Source organism: Canis lupus, chromosome 13 (genome assembly GCF_011100685.1).
Source record: "Canis lupus familiaris isolate Mischka breed German Shepherd chromosome 13, alternate assembly UU_Cfam_GSD_1.0, whole genome shotgun sequence".
Classification (NCBI taxonomy): domain Eukaryota; kingdom Metazoa; phylum Chordata; class Mammalia; order Carnivora; family Canidae; genus Canis; species Canis lupus.
Window position 1 is genome coordinate 31923228 of NC_049234.1, and position 15116 is coordinate 31938343.

At 52.0% G+C, this 15116-nt stretch overlaps 1 protein-coding gene and 1 long non-coding RNA gene across 18 annotated transcripts in view; one reads left to right on the forward strand and one right to left on the reverse strand.

The window, feature by feature from the left end:
• Positions 1–1255: 1255 nt before the first annotated feature.
• On the reverse strand, positions 1256–11403 carry LOC102154586. Its single transcript, XR_005368770.1, has 3 exons — positions 11266–11403; positions 1806–1871; positions 1256–1572 (listed from the first exon to the last, which is right to left on the reverse strand). It is a non-coding gene; the product is annotated as an uncharacterized LOC102154586 (long non-coding RNA).
• Positions 11201–15116, forward strand: part of KHDRBS3 (KH RNA binding domain containing, signal transduction associated 3) — a 185597-nt gene continuing 181681 nt past the window's right edge. For 14 of the 17 annotated variants that reach the window (XR_005368760.1, XR_005368764.1, XR_005368761.1 and 11 more), the window contains exon 1: positions 11201–11338. Coding sequence is in view for 8 of the 17 variants with exons in the window: in XM_038555590.1 (XP_038411518.1) it covers positions 11251–11338 (88 nt within the window). In the remaining 9 variants the exon portion in view is untranslated. Of the gene's footprint in view, positions 11339–12255; positions 12385–15116 lie in introns of those variants that run through there. The other 3 variants (XR_005368765.1, XM_038555591.1, XR_005368762.1) reach the window with 2 other exon arrangements.

The following is a 15116-nucleotide window of genomic DNA, read 5'->3' on the forward strand; positions in this document are numbered from 1 at the left end:
CACGTGATTGTATATACTCAATAAACACTGATCAATAAAGAGATGAAGGAAAAGGAACACAAAAGTGTTATGAACTGGTGGGGAGATGTGTTCTCAGAAACAGCTGCTCTATCTCTGGCCACACTGATTTACCAAGAGCTTGTTGAGTGTCCAGGCACTGGCTTGGCTGTGATAGTCTGGGGAGCATTGTGTGTGTGTGTATGTGTGCGTATGTGCATGTGATGCTCTGATAGACTGAGGCTATGGAGTGTTGGTTGGATCTGTTTTAGTCCTCCACCAGGATGTTCTGGTGGGGGGAACAGAACGTGAACCATACCTCCTTTGCAGCCCCCACTGGGAGAGGCCAGCCACAGAAGAGCTTTTGGGCTGTGGGTACAAAGAAGAGGAAAGGAAAGGAAGGGATGTGGGTCAACAGAGTCAGAGGGGAGGGTGGGACATAGGTTAACAGAGTCAGAGTCAGAGGGGAGGATAGGACATGGGTTAACAGAGTCAGAGGGGAGGATGGGACACAGGTTAACATCAAAGTCAGAGGGGAGGATGGGACATGGGTTAACAGAGTCAGAGTCAGAGGGGAGGATGGGACACAGGTTAACAATTAGAGTCAGAGGAGAGGATGAGACACGGGTTAACAGTCAGAGTCAGAGGGGAGGATGGGACATGGGTTAACAGTCAGAGTCAGAGGGATGTTTGCAGCAAAAGGAAGCCATTGTAAGTTATGGAGCATCTATTCAATGAATTCATGTACATTCCCCCAAACCCATAGATCATTGTAGCTGGAGTGAGAAGACACTCGAAAAGTAGGCAGGGCCAAATCACACAGGCCTTTCCGTGTGGCTGTATAAAGGATTTTGGTCTTCATCAGAACCAACAGCAGTGGAGACCACTGCCAGGTTTTCAGCCAGAAAGAAATGACCAGACTCAAACGGGTAAAGATCAGCCTGGGCGGCAGAGCAGGTGAGGGACAGGTTCAAGACTAGAGGGCAGGAAGCTTCTGTGGAGAGTGCAGGGCAGGGATGGATGGAGAAGCGGGGGACTCTGGGGACATTCGGGAGAGGAAGTCCACAGGAACTGCTCAGAGAGTCATCGTGTGGGGCTGAAGGAGAGGGCAGTGGCCTCCGGGCCTCTGGAATAATGGAGAGGACACTGAAGGAGGACAAGATTCTGGGCGTTGGGGGTGGGGAGGAAGAAGAGTAAAATAAAAGCTATTTTGAAAGGACAGATAACTTTTATGAAAGGCAAAGAAGCAAGTGCAGCATACGACCACATTAATCTTTTAATCAGAGCCGTGTTTGTCATAAGGGCTCTTGGGCTAATTCGAGGGGCCTGTTACGAGAGCCAACTTGACGTCTTGCAGAAACTACTCAGTGAGTTAACTGCTCTGCACGCAGCCCCAGATCCTCAGCCAATTTTTAAAGATCTGCTTGGAAGCAACTTCTCCAGCATCGAGCAGCTACTTGGACCTGACTTGAAGTAAATTGTCCTCATGCCATTAAAACCTGACAGCTTCTTCAGCAGAGGTGGCATCATTTCTTTGGAGTGTAATGTTCTATTCCACTCTGTAGTTCAGGAAATCTAGAAAATAAATCACCAGTGAAAGCAGTAATTTCTGTAGATTTTTTTTTTCTTCGCCCACTTTATGGAGCCTGCTTGATTTGACGAGAAGCCTAATTTTCTATCAAGGGGCACATGCACTTACTATAGCGATAACCATTCATTCACCAAGCCCCCACCGTGTGCCAGGCCATTTATGAACGTGATATTGGTTCATCGACCTCAATGTGTCTGTAAGGCAGGTCAATACTTACAATTAAGGAAACTGAGGCTTATAGAAGTTAAGCCTGTGGTCTTGACTTCTCAGAAATGAAAATACCCTTCAATGATAGAAAAGAAAGAGAAGTTGTCACTTGTTTTTTTGTTTTTAAGGTCTTATTTATTTATTCATGAGAGACACAGAGGGAGAGAGAGAGAGGCAGAGACACAGGCAGAGGGAGAAGTAGGCTCCATGCAGGGAGCACAGTGTGGGACTCGATCCTGGGACTCCAGGACCACACCCTGAGCTGAAGGCAGGCACCTTTAACTGCTGAGCCACCCAGGGATCCCAAGTTGTTGCTTTTTTTTTTTTTTTAAGATTTTATTTATTTATTCATGAGAGACAGAGAGAGAGAGAGAGGCAGAGACAAGGAGAAGGAGAAGAGGCTCCATGCAAGGAGCACAATGTGGGTCTCGATTCCTGGGTCTCCAGGATCACGCCCTGGGCTGAGGGTGGTGCTAAACCACTGGGCCACAGGGGCTTGCCCCCAAGTTGTCGCTTGTTAAAGGAGTTGGCAGGTTGAGCTCCAAGGTCTGCACCCATGGTCTTCCCACCACGCCTCTGAGGTATGAGCCCAAAGCAAAACAGTCAGAGCAAAACCACACAGAGCCTTCGGATCAGAGCAGGCAAGGAGCTCCCCTGCGCAAGGCTTAGTTAAACAAACAAACCCTGCTGTGCGCTTGGCTTCAAATTTGTTCATGCTTGAGTAACTGAGCCTGTCTGTAAAATTCAGTCTCCCAAACTAGTTCTCTCCCAAACTTTTCTCATGGTTTGCAGACTTTCAAAGACAGAAGGTGGAAGGAAACCACTTGCATTCCCTGAGAAACTCCTGTGTGCTTGAAGGGATGTTTGACGCACAAGTTAGCGGCCCCATTTCACAGATGGGGCAATGGAGGCTCAGAGGAAGGCCGCAGATCTTGGCCACGTCACACATCCAAGCTAGTCAGGGAGGAGGTAGGAAGTCATTTCCAGTCCACTAAGTCCTTCGTTGGTGGTTGAGAATATTGGTAGAGCTTTGTTTTGTCCGTAAGACCCAAAAAAACAAACGAACAAACAAAAAACCCAGAAAGCCGAACAGTGGATCTCAGTGACTTTTATGCCAGTGGATGGACCTCTTGATTTTGCTGACTTGATCATTTTTTTTTCTTTTATTCCTGGACAGACAGACACAGTTTTGATTTGCTCTCAGCCCCTGAGGGAGAACAGGGTCTCAGGACCCGTACTGAACCCTGAGATCAATTAACCAAAACTTGTTTACAGAGCTGAGATGATTCTATTTAAAGAACGTTGATGATGTGCATAGTATGTGCCCGGTCCTGTTTTAAGCACATTCAAATATTCGCTAACTCCATCCTCTTAATACTCTGATGAGGTAGGCGCCACGGTAATCCCGTTTCTACGATGGAGAAAACAAGCACAAGACATCAGGCAGCTCAAGGTCACACAGCCAGAGAGAAGCTGGCTCTGTAGACCACGTCTGTAACCGCTACACCCAGCAGCCCTCTGCTTGAACCGAGCCCAAGTATTTCTTGCCAGAAGCGTGGGGCAGTGGCTTCTGTGCCACCCTTCCTTTTCCTCTGCGAGCCTTGCCATATACTTGGTTCACACTCAGATGCTCAAAACATTTGCTTCTACTGCATCCACCCTAAAGGGGTAAAGGAAGAGACATCCCTACCCTCTCTCTTCTTATTTTATTCCTTTAAGGATTCTTTGTGAAGGTTGGTAGTATTAGAGATGATAACGGCAGGTGTCGCCCCTGATGGGGGCCTCTCCAAAGTCCCCTGGTCCCTATTCCTTACTGAGGAACTCCACTTTTGTACGTGGGTAAAACACACTATATTTACCAGCTCGGTCCTGGGCAAATAAGGGCGGCTGTGTGTGAGACAGTTCTGGCCAAGGATACGTAAGCAAGGGCCATGACGTGGGGCTTCTAATGCAACTGAACAGCTAATGATCATATTGCTTTTTCCTCCCTGGAAGGAGGGCAGAAGTCCAGGGAGGGGTGGGGACATCCCATCCTGACACCCTAAGGTGGGTGATGCAGAAAAATGGAAGGGGCCCGGCACACTGATAATAGCTCCCAGCTGTCACATCAGTCTTGGGTGGCCGATCTCAGACTCCACGTGGGGAGAGACCAGGGCACATCTCTTTGGTTGAGCGCTGGCAGCTGGGCCTTCTGTTTTGTGCCCCTTAAACCTCTTCTAATCTGCGTCACCCAGGACCGTAGCCACTACCCACTTGGGGCTGATGAGCCCTTGATTTGGGGCTAGTATTTGTGAAGAACTGGTGCTAATGGTATTCCATTTTAAATGAATTTGAATCTTAAAAATGGAAGCGGCGCAAGGTCTTCTTCCACGAAATGCATCTTTATAGTTTTGGCAGGACGGCATCTTACTTTCACCCTTTTGCATCTGGATTGGGAAGGGCTGGAGGCGCAACGTATACACCAGATTTCAAAAACTTAGGAGAAAGGGATTGTAAAATACCTCGTTAATATTATAAATGTATTGGGGATCCCTGGGTGGCTCAGAGGTTTAGCGCCTGCCTTCGGCCCAAGGCGTGATCCTGGAGTCCCGGGATCGAGTCCCACGTTGGGCTCCCTGCAGGGAGCCTGCTTCTCCTTCTGCCTGTGTCTCTGCCTCTCTCTCTGTGTCTCTCATGAATAAATAAATAAAATCATAAAGGTATCGATAACATGCTGAAATAGTAATCTGGATTTAGGGGGTTAAATAAACTACCTTATGAAAATGAACTTTACAGATCTCCTTTCACCTTGTTAATGTGGCCGCTAGAAAATTTAAAATAGCCCATGTGGCCCTCCTTGTATTTCTGTGTAACTTTACGTCTACACCACCCATTGTCCTCATCAGGTGCCAGACGCTGTGTGGAGCACTTTATATACATTTACCTCACAGTGATCTTAAAGGAACGGTTTGTGGGGAGTGATGCTGTCTTTGTTTTATAAGTGGGTGGATAGAGGTCAAAAGAGGCAGCTTTATACAAAGCCCTCCGTTGTGTTTGCTCCCTCAACTGGTGGCCTCAACCATCACAGGCTCCAGGGCAACTTGCGGTGTAGACCTGTGCACAGGCCACTGTGGTTCGTACCTCTAAGCTGCTGTAGCTTTGCGGGGCTGCTACCAGCGAGTGTGGCTAGGAAACCTCAAGAGAACGGATTCTCAGGCTACGATTTGCCAGAGGAAGCTGGAACGTCCCCCCGGGCCCCCACATACCAGCTGCCATCCCAGGCTGGCTCCAGTGAATCGAGATTGCCCGCGTGTACCTGGCATCCTTCCCTGCTCTCCCATGAGCAGCAAGCAAAGGATTTTGAGGTGTATACCCAGCCGGTTCAAATCCACACGGTAGTGATGAAGGTTGCGTGTGGGGAAGCCAGGACCATGCTAGACAGAACCCAAAGAATAAAGTCCATAGAGCCACTTCGGGGGGAAGCCCACGGGTTCCGGATGACAGTTCACTTCTGTTTTGAGTTGTTTTCTCGTGCAATTCAGCAGACACGAGTACAGAACCTCAACTTCATGTCCCTTCTTCTTCCCACAGCCATTTTTTGTTAAGATCAGCTCTTCATTTTTTAAACTACAGAAAAGCCCAAGCAAATATGGGCATTTTACTTTTTTATTTTATTTTATTTTATTTTATTTTTATTTATTATTATTATTTTTTTTTGATACGGGCATTTTAAAGTGTGGCCTGGATGTGTTCGCTTTGCAGTGGCCTCGACAAATGTCATCACCCCCTTGAGGGGCTGACGGGACACTGACTTGACACTTCCAAAAATGCTTTGTTTGATCCCTGTGCCGAACCCAGACATGTGCGGGTTTATCGTAAAGTCTTCTGCCTAATGTGGCTCGAATTGTTTTGTGGGCAACTCTGTGCACGCTGACAAGAAAGAGTGGGTTAGGAGATGGACATGGATCTTTTTACTGCTGTGGCAATAATATTTTACATTTCAACGGCGGCTTTCAAATCACAGCATCTTACAGAGCACCAGAGGTTGTGATAATTTGATGCATTGTTGAAATATAGCAAGTGCGTTGGCAGCCCAACATCACATATCACCTTTTAGTCCAGAAAGCCTGGGATAGAAGGCTGCTGCCGCACAGAGGGAAACAATAAAACACACTTCTGTGATGGTTATGCCCCAGAACTCAGAGCACTTTTCAGGGTTTTTCTCTGCAAATCTTTATTGTTCTCATCAAATCTCAATAAAACAGGACGAGAACAACAACTAGCAGCTACTCCTTTACAAGCTCAGAAATAGAGACAGAGACAGAGTTGGATTTTTGGAAGGATTACAAAGCCAGGCAGCGATGGGGTCAATCAATTACAAAGCCAACCAGTGGTGGTGACCAGGCCCGTCTGTACCCCCTTGACTGGTCATGACGTGCTGACCCTGGACATGACAAGTCTTATTTTCCATGACTGTTGCCTCAAGTGCTTATCTTTGAAACGGAAGGAGGCCTAGCATAGAGAAACACCCCTCGTGTGAGCTTTCCTATTCCCTTGTGCTCTCCTCCCATATCCTATGTCCTTCCTTCCCCTTCCTTCCATCTTCTCCATTTCTCCCTTCCTTTTCCTCTGTTTCTTTACATTCTCTGTTTCAGTCTCTTTCACCTAAGGAAATGCTTCGCTCTCCTCTTTCCCGGGAAGGAGTTAAATCCTGTGTGTGATTCCCTTTTGGTGCCTCCAGCTCCGACCCCAGGGCTTAGGAGCCTGGTTCAACAGCAACTTTTAGGGGGATGCACTTCCGCACTTGGCCACCAGGGGGCGGGTGCGCGATGCTGTGGTTTTATCAGCGGCTGCAAGGCCCAGCCCGCAGGGCTCGCTGCCTGCGGAGGGGAGAGTGTGGACAAGGCCTGGGGTCTCCATATCCCCAACAGCCAGAGGAGGGAACTGACTTTGGGGGAACATGGGCACAGACACAGATAACTGTCCTCAGGATGCGAGCGACTGAGCTGAAAGGTCCCATTCCATTTATCCTTAGACATGGGTGGAGAGTGAGTGTGCATGGGCGTGTGTGTGCGTGTGCGTGTGTGTGCGTGTGTGTGTGTGTGTGTGTGTGTGTGTCCAGTTCTCCTCTTACTACCTTCGAGTCACTTAAATGTTCTGGGCAACTGTGTCTTCACCTCTAAAACCCTGTGACTGGTGGGCTAGCTGCTCCCTGTGGCTCCTGCCAGCTGAGTATTTCTGCACCCTGAAGGCAGGAGGGGGGCGCGGGTGGAGGGAGTACAGCAGGGGGGAGCCACCAGCGCACTCGCTGGTCCTCCTCCGGGAAGGCATTCCTGATTTATGGCTGGCCTTTGAACTTTGCGAGGCTCCCAACTTTGGGGACCTCCTCCCCCTGTCTTAAGCCTTTTTTAGTCTACTCAGGGTTTGAAAATGCATTTCCCGTCTGGAGCCAGGCATCAGAGCAAACATTCTTGGTGCCTTTCTCCCTGACACATAAATGACTGATTTCTAGGTAAGGCTGTGCCATCTTTTGGTGCTTGTCTTACATGACAAACTCATTTGTCTCAGGTAGCTGGCAAGTGGTGCTGTCAGAGGCTGTGTTTTGGGAGAATGGACTGGAGCAGGTGTCAAAGGCTTGCTGCTCACGGACCGCCCAGCCCGGCGCGAGGGCTGTGGAGGCAGAGGGGTCCGCAGACGACCGGCCCCCAGGGCGTGCTGTGTGCACAGGAGCTGCGACAGGGCTGGTGGGGTGGGGAGGAGGGAGAGTCAAAAGCTGTCAGCGCGGTCACTTAGTAGTCATGATGAGCCTTCTGCTTCTGCTTTGCCATTACGTTGGGAGGTTTGGATTTCTTCTCCCGGTGCCCAGAGACAGCAGGTACCTGACTCAAGATCACACAGCTCGTAAGCAGGAGAAACTGAGGCCTCTCTGGCTCTTGGTCCAGATTTCAACTTCCCCACCCATGGCACTGCAGATTCTTGGGGGATCTGGAATAGGGCTCACCTTTTTTAAACCAAAGGAATAGGATGCTTGCAGTAGGAACAGCCAACTGGTGACAAACATGACACCCCTCCGCTGTTGTGTATCCTCTGATGCATGTGGGTGCTGTGGCAATGTCTGAGAGGCTAGGAGGTACTTGTCTACACCAACAGGAGCGTGGGGGCAGGTGGGAGCTAGCTGGGGGTTCTGAGAGACAGCCATGGTGGTGGGTGGTGGGAACTAGCGGGGCTTGCTGTGGAACCGCAGGCAGGGCAGCTCCTGAGATGACGTGGGGATGGTGACACTTGATGAGGTCGGTTTTAGGAGTGCCCCTCTCTATCTCTGGGGCTGGGAGGTGAATCCCAGATGTACAAGCGCCAGGAGAAAAGGGGACCAGAGTTTCTTAGTACAGCTGAGGGCCTCCACTCCAGGTCAGATGCAAAGTATGCAGATGGAAGAGGTGGCCCCCAGTGCCCCAGCCTGGAGCGGCTTTGTGGAAGTCTGTTTTGTTCACGGCTCGTCCCCCGTACCCAGAGCGGTCCCTGCACTTGACGTGTCCTCAGCAAATACTGGTGTGTGCCTGTAGAGACCCCTGGCCTGAAAGTCAGAAGACCTGAGTTTGAGTACTATCTGCAACTGCTTGCAAAATAATCAGAACCTCTCCCAACATCAGACCCTCTTATCATCAAAGGGATCTGAGGGTTAGTGCCCTCAGGAGTGGCCGTCTCATGAAGGCCTACAGGGTCTGCGGCAAGGTGCAGAGCGGGCCCCACAGCCAGCAGCTCGGCCAGGTTGGTGGGTGGAAACAATTTCCTGAGCATCTCACAGAGACATTCGTCTCCTTCCTCCCTGGAGGAGCCCATGTAGGTACTCATGGTGCTGGGCACCTGCTTTCTTGGAAGGTTCTGAGAGAAGGAGGGTCCGGAGCAGAAGATTCAGTGCCTTGGCTGTCAGCTTCCTGGTGTACAGCCCTCCTCCCCAGCTGCCGGCGAGACTTCTCTGCCAACCCTGCTGCTGGAGGAGGGCTGGAGCCCGTCACCAGTGTCACACACTGATACCTGGGAGGGGAAAACTGGGGAGGGAGGGAGGACGCCCTAGGGTCTATGAGTCTAGGATGCCTTACCGACACCCGTGGGACTTAGGCAAAGTATCCAACTGCTCTGAGCCTCAGTTTCCTCATTTGCAAGTGGTGATTAATAGTATCCCAGCAACCTACAGGTTGCTGGGAAAACTGAAAACAGTGAATGAAAGAGCCTGGCACTTCATGCTTAATGAAAACAGCGATTACTCAAAGGGCGGCCTGTTACTGGGGCGAAGGGGCTGAGTGGAAAGGAGACTGTAAGACCAAGTGGGGAGAGAGCAGTGGAGTGTCCAGTATCTGGTCCCCTCACTCTCCTCCCCTGGGGCTCACTGACATCCCAGAACTCCCCTTCTCCCTTCCTCCTTCACATGTGGCCATCAGGGCCTCACGCCCTGGAATGTAGGCCCTGTGGTGCAGGAACATAAGCTAGAGGTGTGTGCCTTCCATTCCGATGCTATAGGAGAAAACACCGGCCCACGAATCCTTCCAACTGCCCTCCAGGGCTGCAGGCATGTGCCTGGTTTTGGAAATGTGGTCTCCGAAGCTCACATTAGTGAATTAGCCAAGGTCCCACAGAGTCAGAGGTGGGGGGGTAGGGAATGGGGGATGCCGCAATTATCCGTGTCGCTGCCCCAGGAGCCCCACTCTGGGCCCTGGGGGCAGAAACTGAGCCCTGGGGTCCCAGGTCCTTCACTCAGCGTGTCCTGCAGTGAGGATCCCACGGGGTGGTGTTTGCTAAGTGCTCTTGGGAGATGCAGCTGAGGGGAAGGAGAGATTTGGGAAGACCAGGAGAAGAGCCATAAGCACTCACCATGTGCTGGAGATGTTTGTGGGGACTTCATTATGAGCTGCCCTCATGGCTCTGTTATGAAATCGGTTGCATTCTCGTCTCTACTTTACAGACGGGGAGACTGAGGCACAGAAGCGTCATAGCTAGTGAGCAGCAGAGCCATAATTGCAAATCCAGGCCGTGGGGTCCCAGAGGCCACACACTTAACCTATCATTTGACTGCCTCTTGAGAGTTCAGACCGAAGAGAGCCATGAAGAAGATTCTTACTGGGAACTCTGGAATGGCACTTAGCTGGGAGCCTCAGCAGTCTGGGGCGGGGGAGGGAGATGGGGTGCTTGTGCTTGAGGGCAGTGGGTCCTGGGGGCTGGGACTTAGAGCCGGTTGGTGCTCCTTGGTTTCCACTCTCAGCATCTCTGGCTGTGGAGGACTTCCTGCGCTCCAGAGGAAGGGTCTGCTCCAGGCAGTTGGCCTTCCCCCGGTTTGTTCCTTCAAGAAACATCTCTGGTGCCCTCACACTTGTCCCAAAGTCACCAGGTCCCCCCAGCCCCTAGCTCTGCCCCTGAGATGCTCCTGGTGTCATGAACCTACAGAATTACACCTGTGAACCGGGAGGGACCTGGCGCAGGGGTGGGGAGGGGGAGCATGCTGCACTGACCACTGTGCAGGGGAAGTCTTGGAAAGCTGTGGGGGTGCGGTGGGGTGGGGTGGGGAAGGTGACACTGGGGCCAGGACAGCGAGGCAGGACAGGCTCAGAGTCCTTGGCCTGCTGGGGGATGGGGGCGGGGGGCTTGGGGGGCATTTACTCCACGCGCGCAGGGGAAGGGGGGTAAGGGGCAGAGGCTATGGCTCGCACGTGCCCCTGGGGGACTCTCCCCACGGGGGACTCTCCCCACGAGCTCGGGCCAGGCTGTCCTCCTCCCCGGGCGCGGCGGTTATGGGTTGTGGGAGGGGAGGGAGACCAGCAGGTGACGAAGCCGCCCTGAAGGGCACGCGCCGTCGCGCGACGGTCCCGCACCTGGGCGCGCCCCCCAGCTCGGTGCGCACAGCGGGGATGGGTTAGGGGGGTCCCGGGAGCCGCGTGGGGCGAGCCCCGGCCGCCCTCCCCGACCTCTCCCCGGGCACCCCCGCGGCTGACCTTGGGCGGGCCGCGCGCCCGCTCCCCCGGGCCTCAGTTTCCCGATCGCGCCCGGGGGGCCGGAGCGGGGCGCGCGCACCGCGGGAGGCGCCGGGACGCCCTTGCGGGGCCCCCCGAGGCGGGGGCGGGGGCGGGGGCGGGGGCGGGGGCGGGGCGGGGCGCGCAGGCGCAGGCGCGGCGGGCGGGGCGCGGGCCGGGCTCGGGGAGAGCGCGGGGCGGCGCGCGGCGAGCGGGTGGCGGCGGAGCGGGGCTCGCCCGGGAGCGCTGCAGGCTCGCCCAGGGCCCGCGCCGCTGCTGCTCGGCCCGCTGCGGGGCGGCGGGGGCCACCCGGGACCGGCCCCCACCCCTTGCCCGCGCGTCCCCCTGCCGCCGCCTCCGGGCCGACCTCCCGGCTTGGCTCCGCCGCGCCCCGGCCGCCGCGCCGGGCCCGGGTTGCGCGCCGCTGGGGCGCGGGCGGGGTCGGGGGGTGCGGGGGCCCGGCGGCCGGCGAGCATGGAGGAGAAGTACCTGCCGGAGCTGATGGCGGAGAAGGACTCCCTGGACCCCTCCTTCACGCACGCTCTGCGGCTGGTGAACCAAGGTGAGGGCGCACGCCGGCCGGCCCCAACCGTCGCCCGGGGCCGTTGGGGTGCGCGGGGGGCGGGGGCGGGGAGGGAAGCGCGGCGCTCGGGGGGCCGACCTGGGGCGGGCGGGGGCCCCGGGGGCGAGCTGGGGGCGGCTGGGTGGGGACCTGGGGCGACGTGGGGCGCCTGCGGGGGCGGGAGCCCATGCGCCCTTGGGGGGCCGGCGCGGGCGGGGGGCGCACAGGCTGGGGCGCTCGGATGCGGCTTGAAGCCCCCCGGGGACGCGAGGGGACCCGAGGGGCGCTTGCGGGTGCGCGTCGGCCCGCGTCCGAGGGCTTGGCCGGGGCGCGGGGCGCGGGGGGCGGGGGTTGAAGGATCTCATTGGAGGGGAGTTTGTGAGGGACTCGGGGACCCTATAGCGCGCTCGAGTTGTCCAGGGAACTGGAGAGGAAAGAGCTGGAGCAAAATGGAAGGATGTGAGGGGATGAAATGCACACGAGGTGAAGAAGGGAACAGGTGCTTGGATTGTTGGTGAAGTTTGAGGACCTTGTGGGGGAGGTTTGGGGTCAGGGCATCTCGGAGTAGAGGGACCCCGCGGTCCGCGTGGCCGAGCCCGGCTCCTCTGCTCTCCTCCTCCTCCTCCTCCTCCTCCTCCTCCTCCTCCCCCCACGCCGAGGCTGGAGCCACCCTGGCAGGTGGTCCGCCCTCCCCGGGGCCGGGCAGCTCCTGCCGAGGCTGGCAAGCTGGCCCTCGGAGGGGTTGGTGGGAGAGAAGAGGCCCACGCAGTTGCCCCCTTCTTGGCTTGCTTGGCTTCTCTTTGGGAGGCTCCGGGGGAGGGGGGTCGCCCTCCCTGGGGGCTGGCCGCTTAGGGATCGGGAAGACCGGGCAAGGAGTCTTTGCTGCCTGTGCCATTTCAGCGCTGCCCCCGCCGGTTCAGGGTGTGAACAGTCCTGCAAAGTACGGGGCGCCGGGGATCCAGGGACCTATGGAGGCGTGCCTGCCCGGGACAGGATTTCCTGGCTCGTTCTCTTCCTCCAGCCTCCTGAGTAATCTGGGATGGATGGTAAATCAAGCCTCCCTTCCCAGGAGCAGTCCTCACTTCCTTCTGTATCCGTTAATCCGTGTTTCGGATCAAGATGGGTTTGGGGGCCACTGGTCTGTTTTGTGTGTGTGTGTGTGTGTGTGTGTGTGTGTGTGTGTGTGTGTGTTTCCCCTCTCTGGGTGATGGCAGAAACATTATCTGGTCAGATCTGTTACCTTTTGCCTGAATCACTCAGTGCAGTGACAGTTTGTGGTTCCCGAGTTAAATCGGCTCTGCTGATCTCAATGCTGGCTCTGGCTCTTTTATTGTTGGAAGTGAAAGATGAGGCAGACATATTCTATCTGTATATAGATATCTATTTTTTAAAACAGCAGCCTCCAGCATTCGGCTGTTCCAGCCAGTTCTTCGGAGTAGGGTGTGTTGTCCGCTGATGGTGGTAGCGGAGAGGCTCGGTGTCTCCAAGAATTTGAAGCGTGCATGCTGTTTGAATGGTTGAGCAGAAATCTGTTTACAGAGCTTTCCCATTTCAATTGCAGGCTTTTTTTTTTTTTTTAATTTCTTTAATAAAGTGGGCTTGTGAAAAAGTAATGGGCTTACATTCTTAAATCAGAGAAAAAGAATTTTGAGCTTTGTTCCCATGCTCTTCTGAACAGTTCTGCAGTTAGGTTTGTACTCCTTGCTCTTCATGATTTACATATATCTTTTGTTGCCTGCTGGGCTGTCATTTCTGTGAAAGAAATTTCTTTGTACGTTGTGTGAGATCAGTGGCATTAGCAGTATTCTAGATTGTGGAATCAAGTGCGTTGTTTTTTAATAAAGAAGCTGACAAAGTTATGTTGTATTCAGTTAAGGAAACAGCTTAAAAGTGTGATGAGTTATCTTATTTTGAAACTTAGAATTTTTTTTTTTCCTCTGTGCCATATTGCCATAGTACTGTGTTGCTAACACGTTAAACATTCCTTTGGTTTCTATGTTTCTCCTAGCATTAATGGCCTCTAGTTACTTAGAACAGATATTGGACAATGTTGCCATTTAGTATTTTTTTTTTTAGATGTTAAATCTGATTACCTTACTTTTCCATAAAAAATGTGATTTGGGTAAGAAATGCATTTTTCACATTGAACAGTTCTATGAAAGAAGGAAAAGGTGCTAGGTGGATGCTCTCTTTACTGTTAATTTAGATTACTTCAGACTGAAATGTTTTGCCCTTAAATTATAAGCTGATATCCAGAATGCAAAGCCCTATCATTTAAAATACTAATCGTGCTCAATTATGTAACTTCAGAATTACAAGAGCATTTTTAAGTGTCTCAAGTCTGAATTTGAAGGGTTAATTAGAAAGCTTTGATTTTGAATCTGATTACCATCTTGTTATTGGCTATAGTAAAGCATTTTTAGTCTTATTTAGCTACAGTTTTGACTCTTTGCCTTGCAAAGAAACTCTTTTTTTTTCAGAGTTTATTCTGAACTTCAATGCATTAGCGTTCCGGCACTAACTTGTACAGTGGTGATGGTCCGCGGTGAATGCAATACCTTATGTTTTCGTGGAGTGTGTGCAAGTTTCCGAGGCTCCTTACGGTACATGATGCCCAGTTCCTGTCTAACACTTGCACTCTTATCAGATCGACACGATGTCTCCATTTTTCTGGGGAGGCAGCTGAGGAACCCAGCTACTCAGCTACTGGGCAACTGAGATTTAATTGGAACTCAGGTCTTGCAACTCCTAAGGCCAGTGTTCTTGTTACTTAAGCCTTCCTGCAAAGATAGAATAAAACACTTAGCACATGCTAATTTAAAACCCCGCAGAAATCAGTAGCATTAATATGCTTGTTTCTGGTCGACTTGTCTTGATTTTTCTAAAAAAGTTTCTTTCTATACTTGATTAGTGGTCTTTTTGAAGAAACAAGCATTGGTAGCAGATTTATCCTGCAGGATTTTAATGCTCCGGCCAAGAGGCACTTTTGAATTAAAGCCCTCCTGTGACCAGTTTATTACTTTTGTAATCAACACATTATGATAATGAAACAGTTTATAAATGAGGTGTTGCCGTTTTTTTTTTTTTTTTAAATTCAGTAGTTGTAAACATTGATCAACCCCCTAGCTGAATTATTTTGTTTCTAGTAATCTTTAAGTAAGAACTTGAGCTGGGATGACGTCAAGATATATGCTCCTGTGCTAATACAGGTCAGCTTTTATACTTTTTCCAGGCTTGTGTTTCACAACGGGCGTTAGTTGCTGACTTTTTATTTTCTCAGGCTAACCCCCCCCCCCCCCCAGCCTTCCAAATACTAAGTACTTTTGTTTCTCCACCAAATGTAATGATTAATGTTTGCTTGCTGTTAAAACTGAATCAAAGAAGGTAGGCCTTGGTATCAGCCCTTTCTCCCACTCCCATGCCTTCTCCCAGAGTGAATTGACGTTGCCGTTTCTTGCCAAGGAGGTTAATTGGAGATGAAAGTAGCGTCCCATGTTTTGTATTATATTTGCTAGGGGGGGATGTGCTGACTCTTACTAAAAACATCTTTAGAATTGTCTTATGCATTATAATTTAATCCAGCTCTCTGGTACTGCCTTTGGATGGTTTTCAATCCAAGCCAAGTAACCATTAAATAAGATTACATAACCCTGTATTTTTAATTATCTGATATAATATATGGATTGGTGGCTGGTTCACTGCCAAGTTATAGTTAGTGGTTGGTTGCAAGAGGAAGTGGAGCAAAGAGTTCAAGATTAAGGTGGTCTGTTTGTACCCA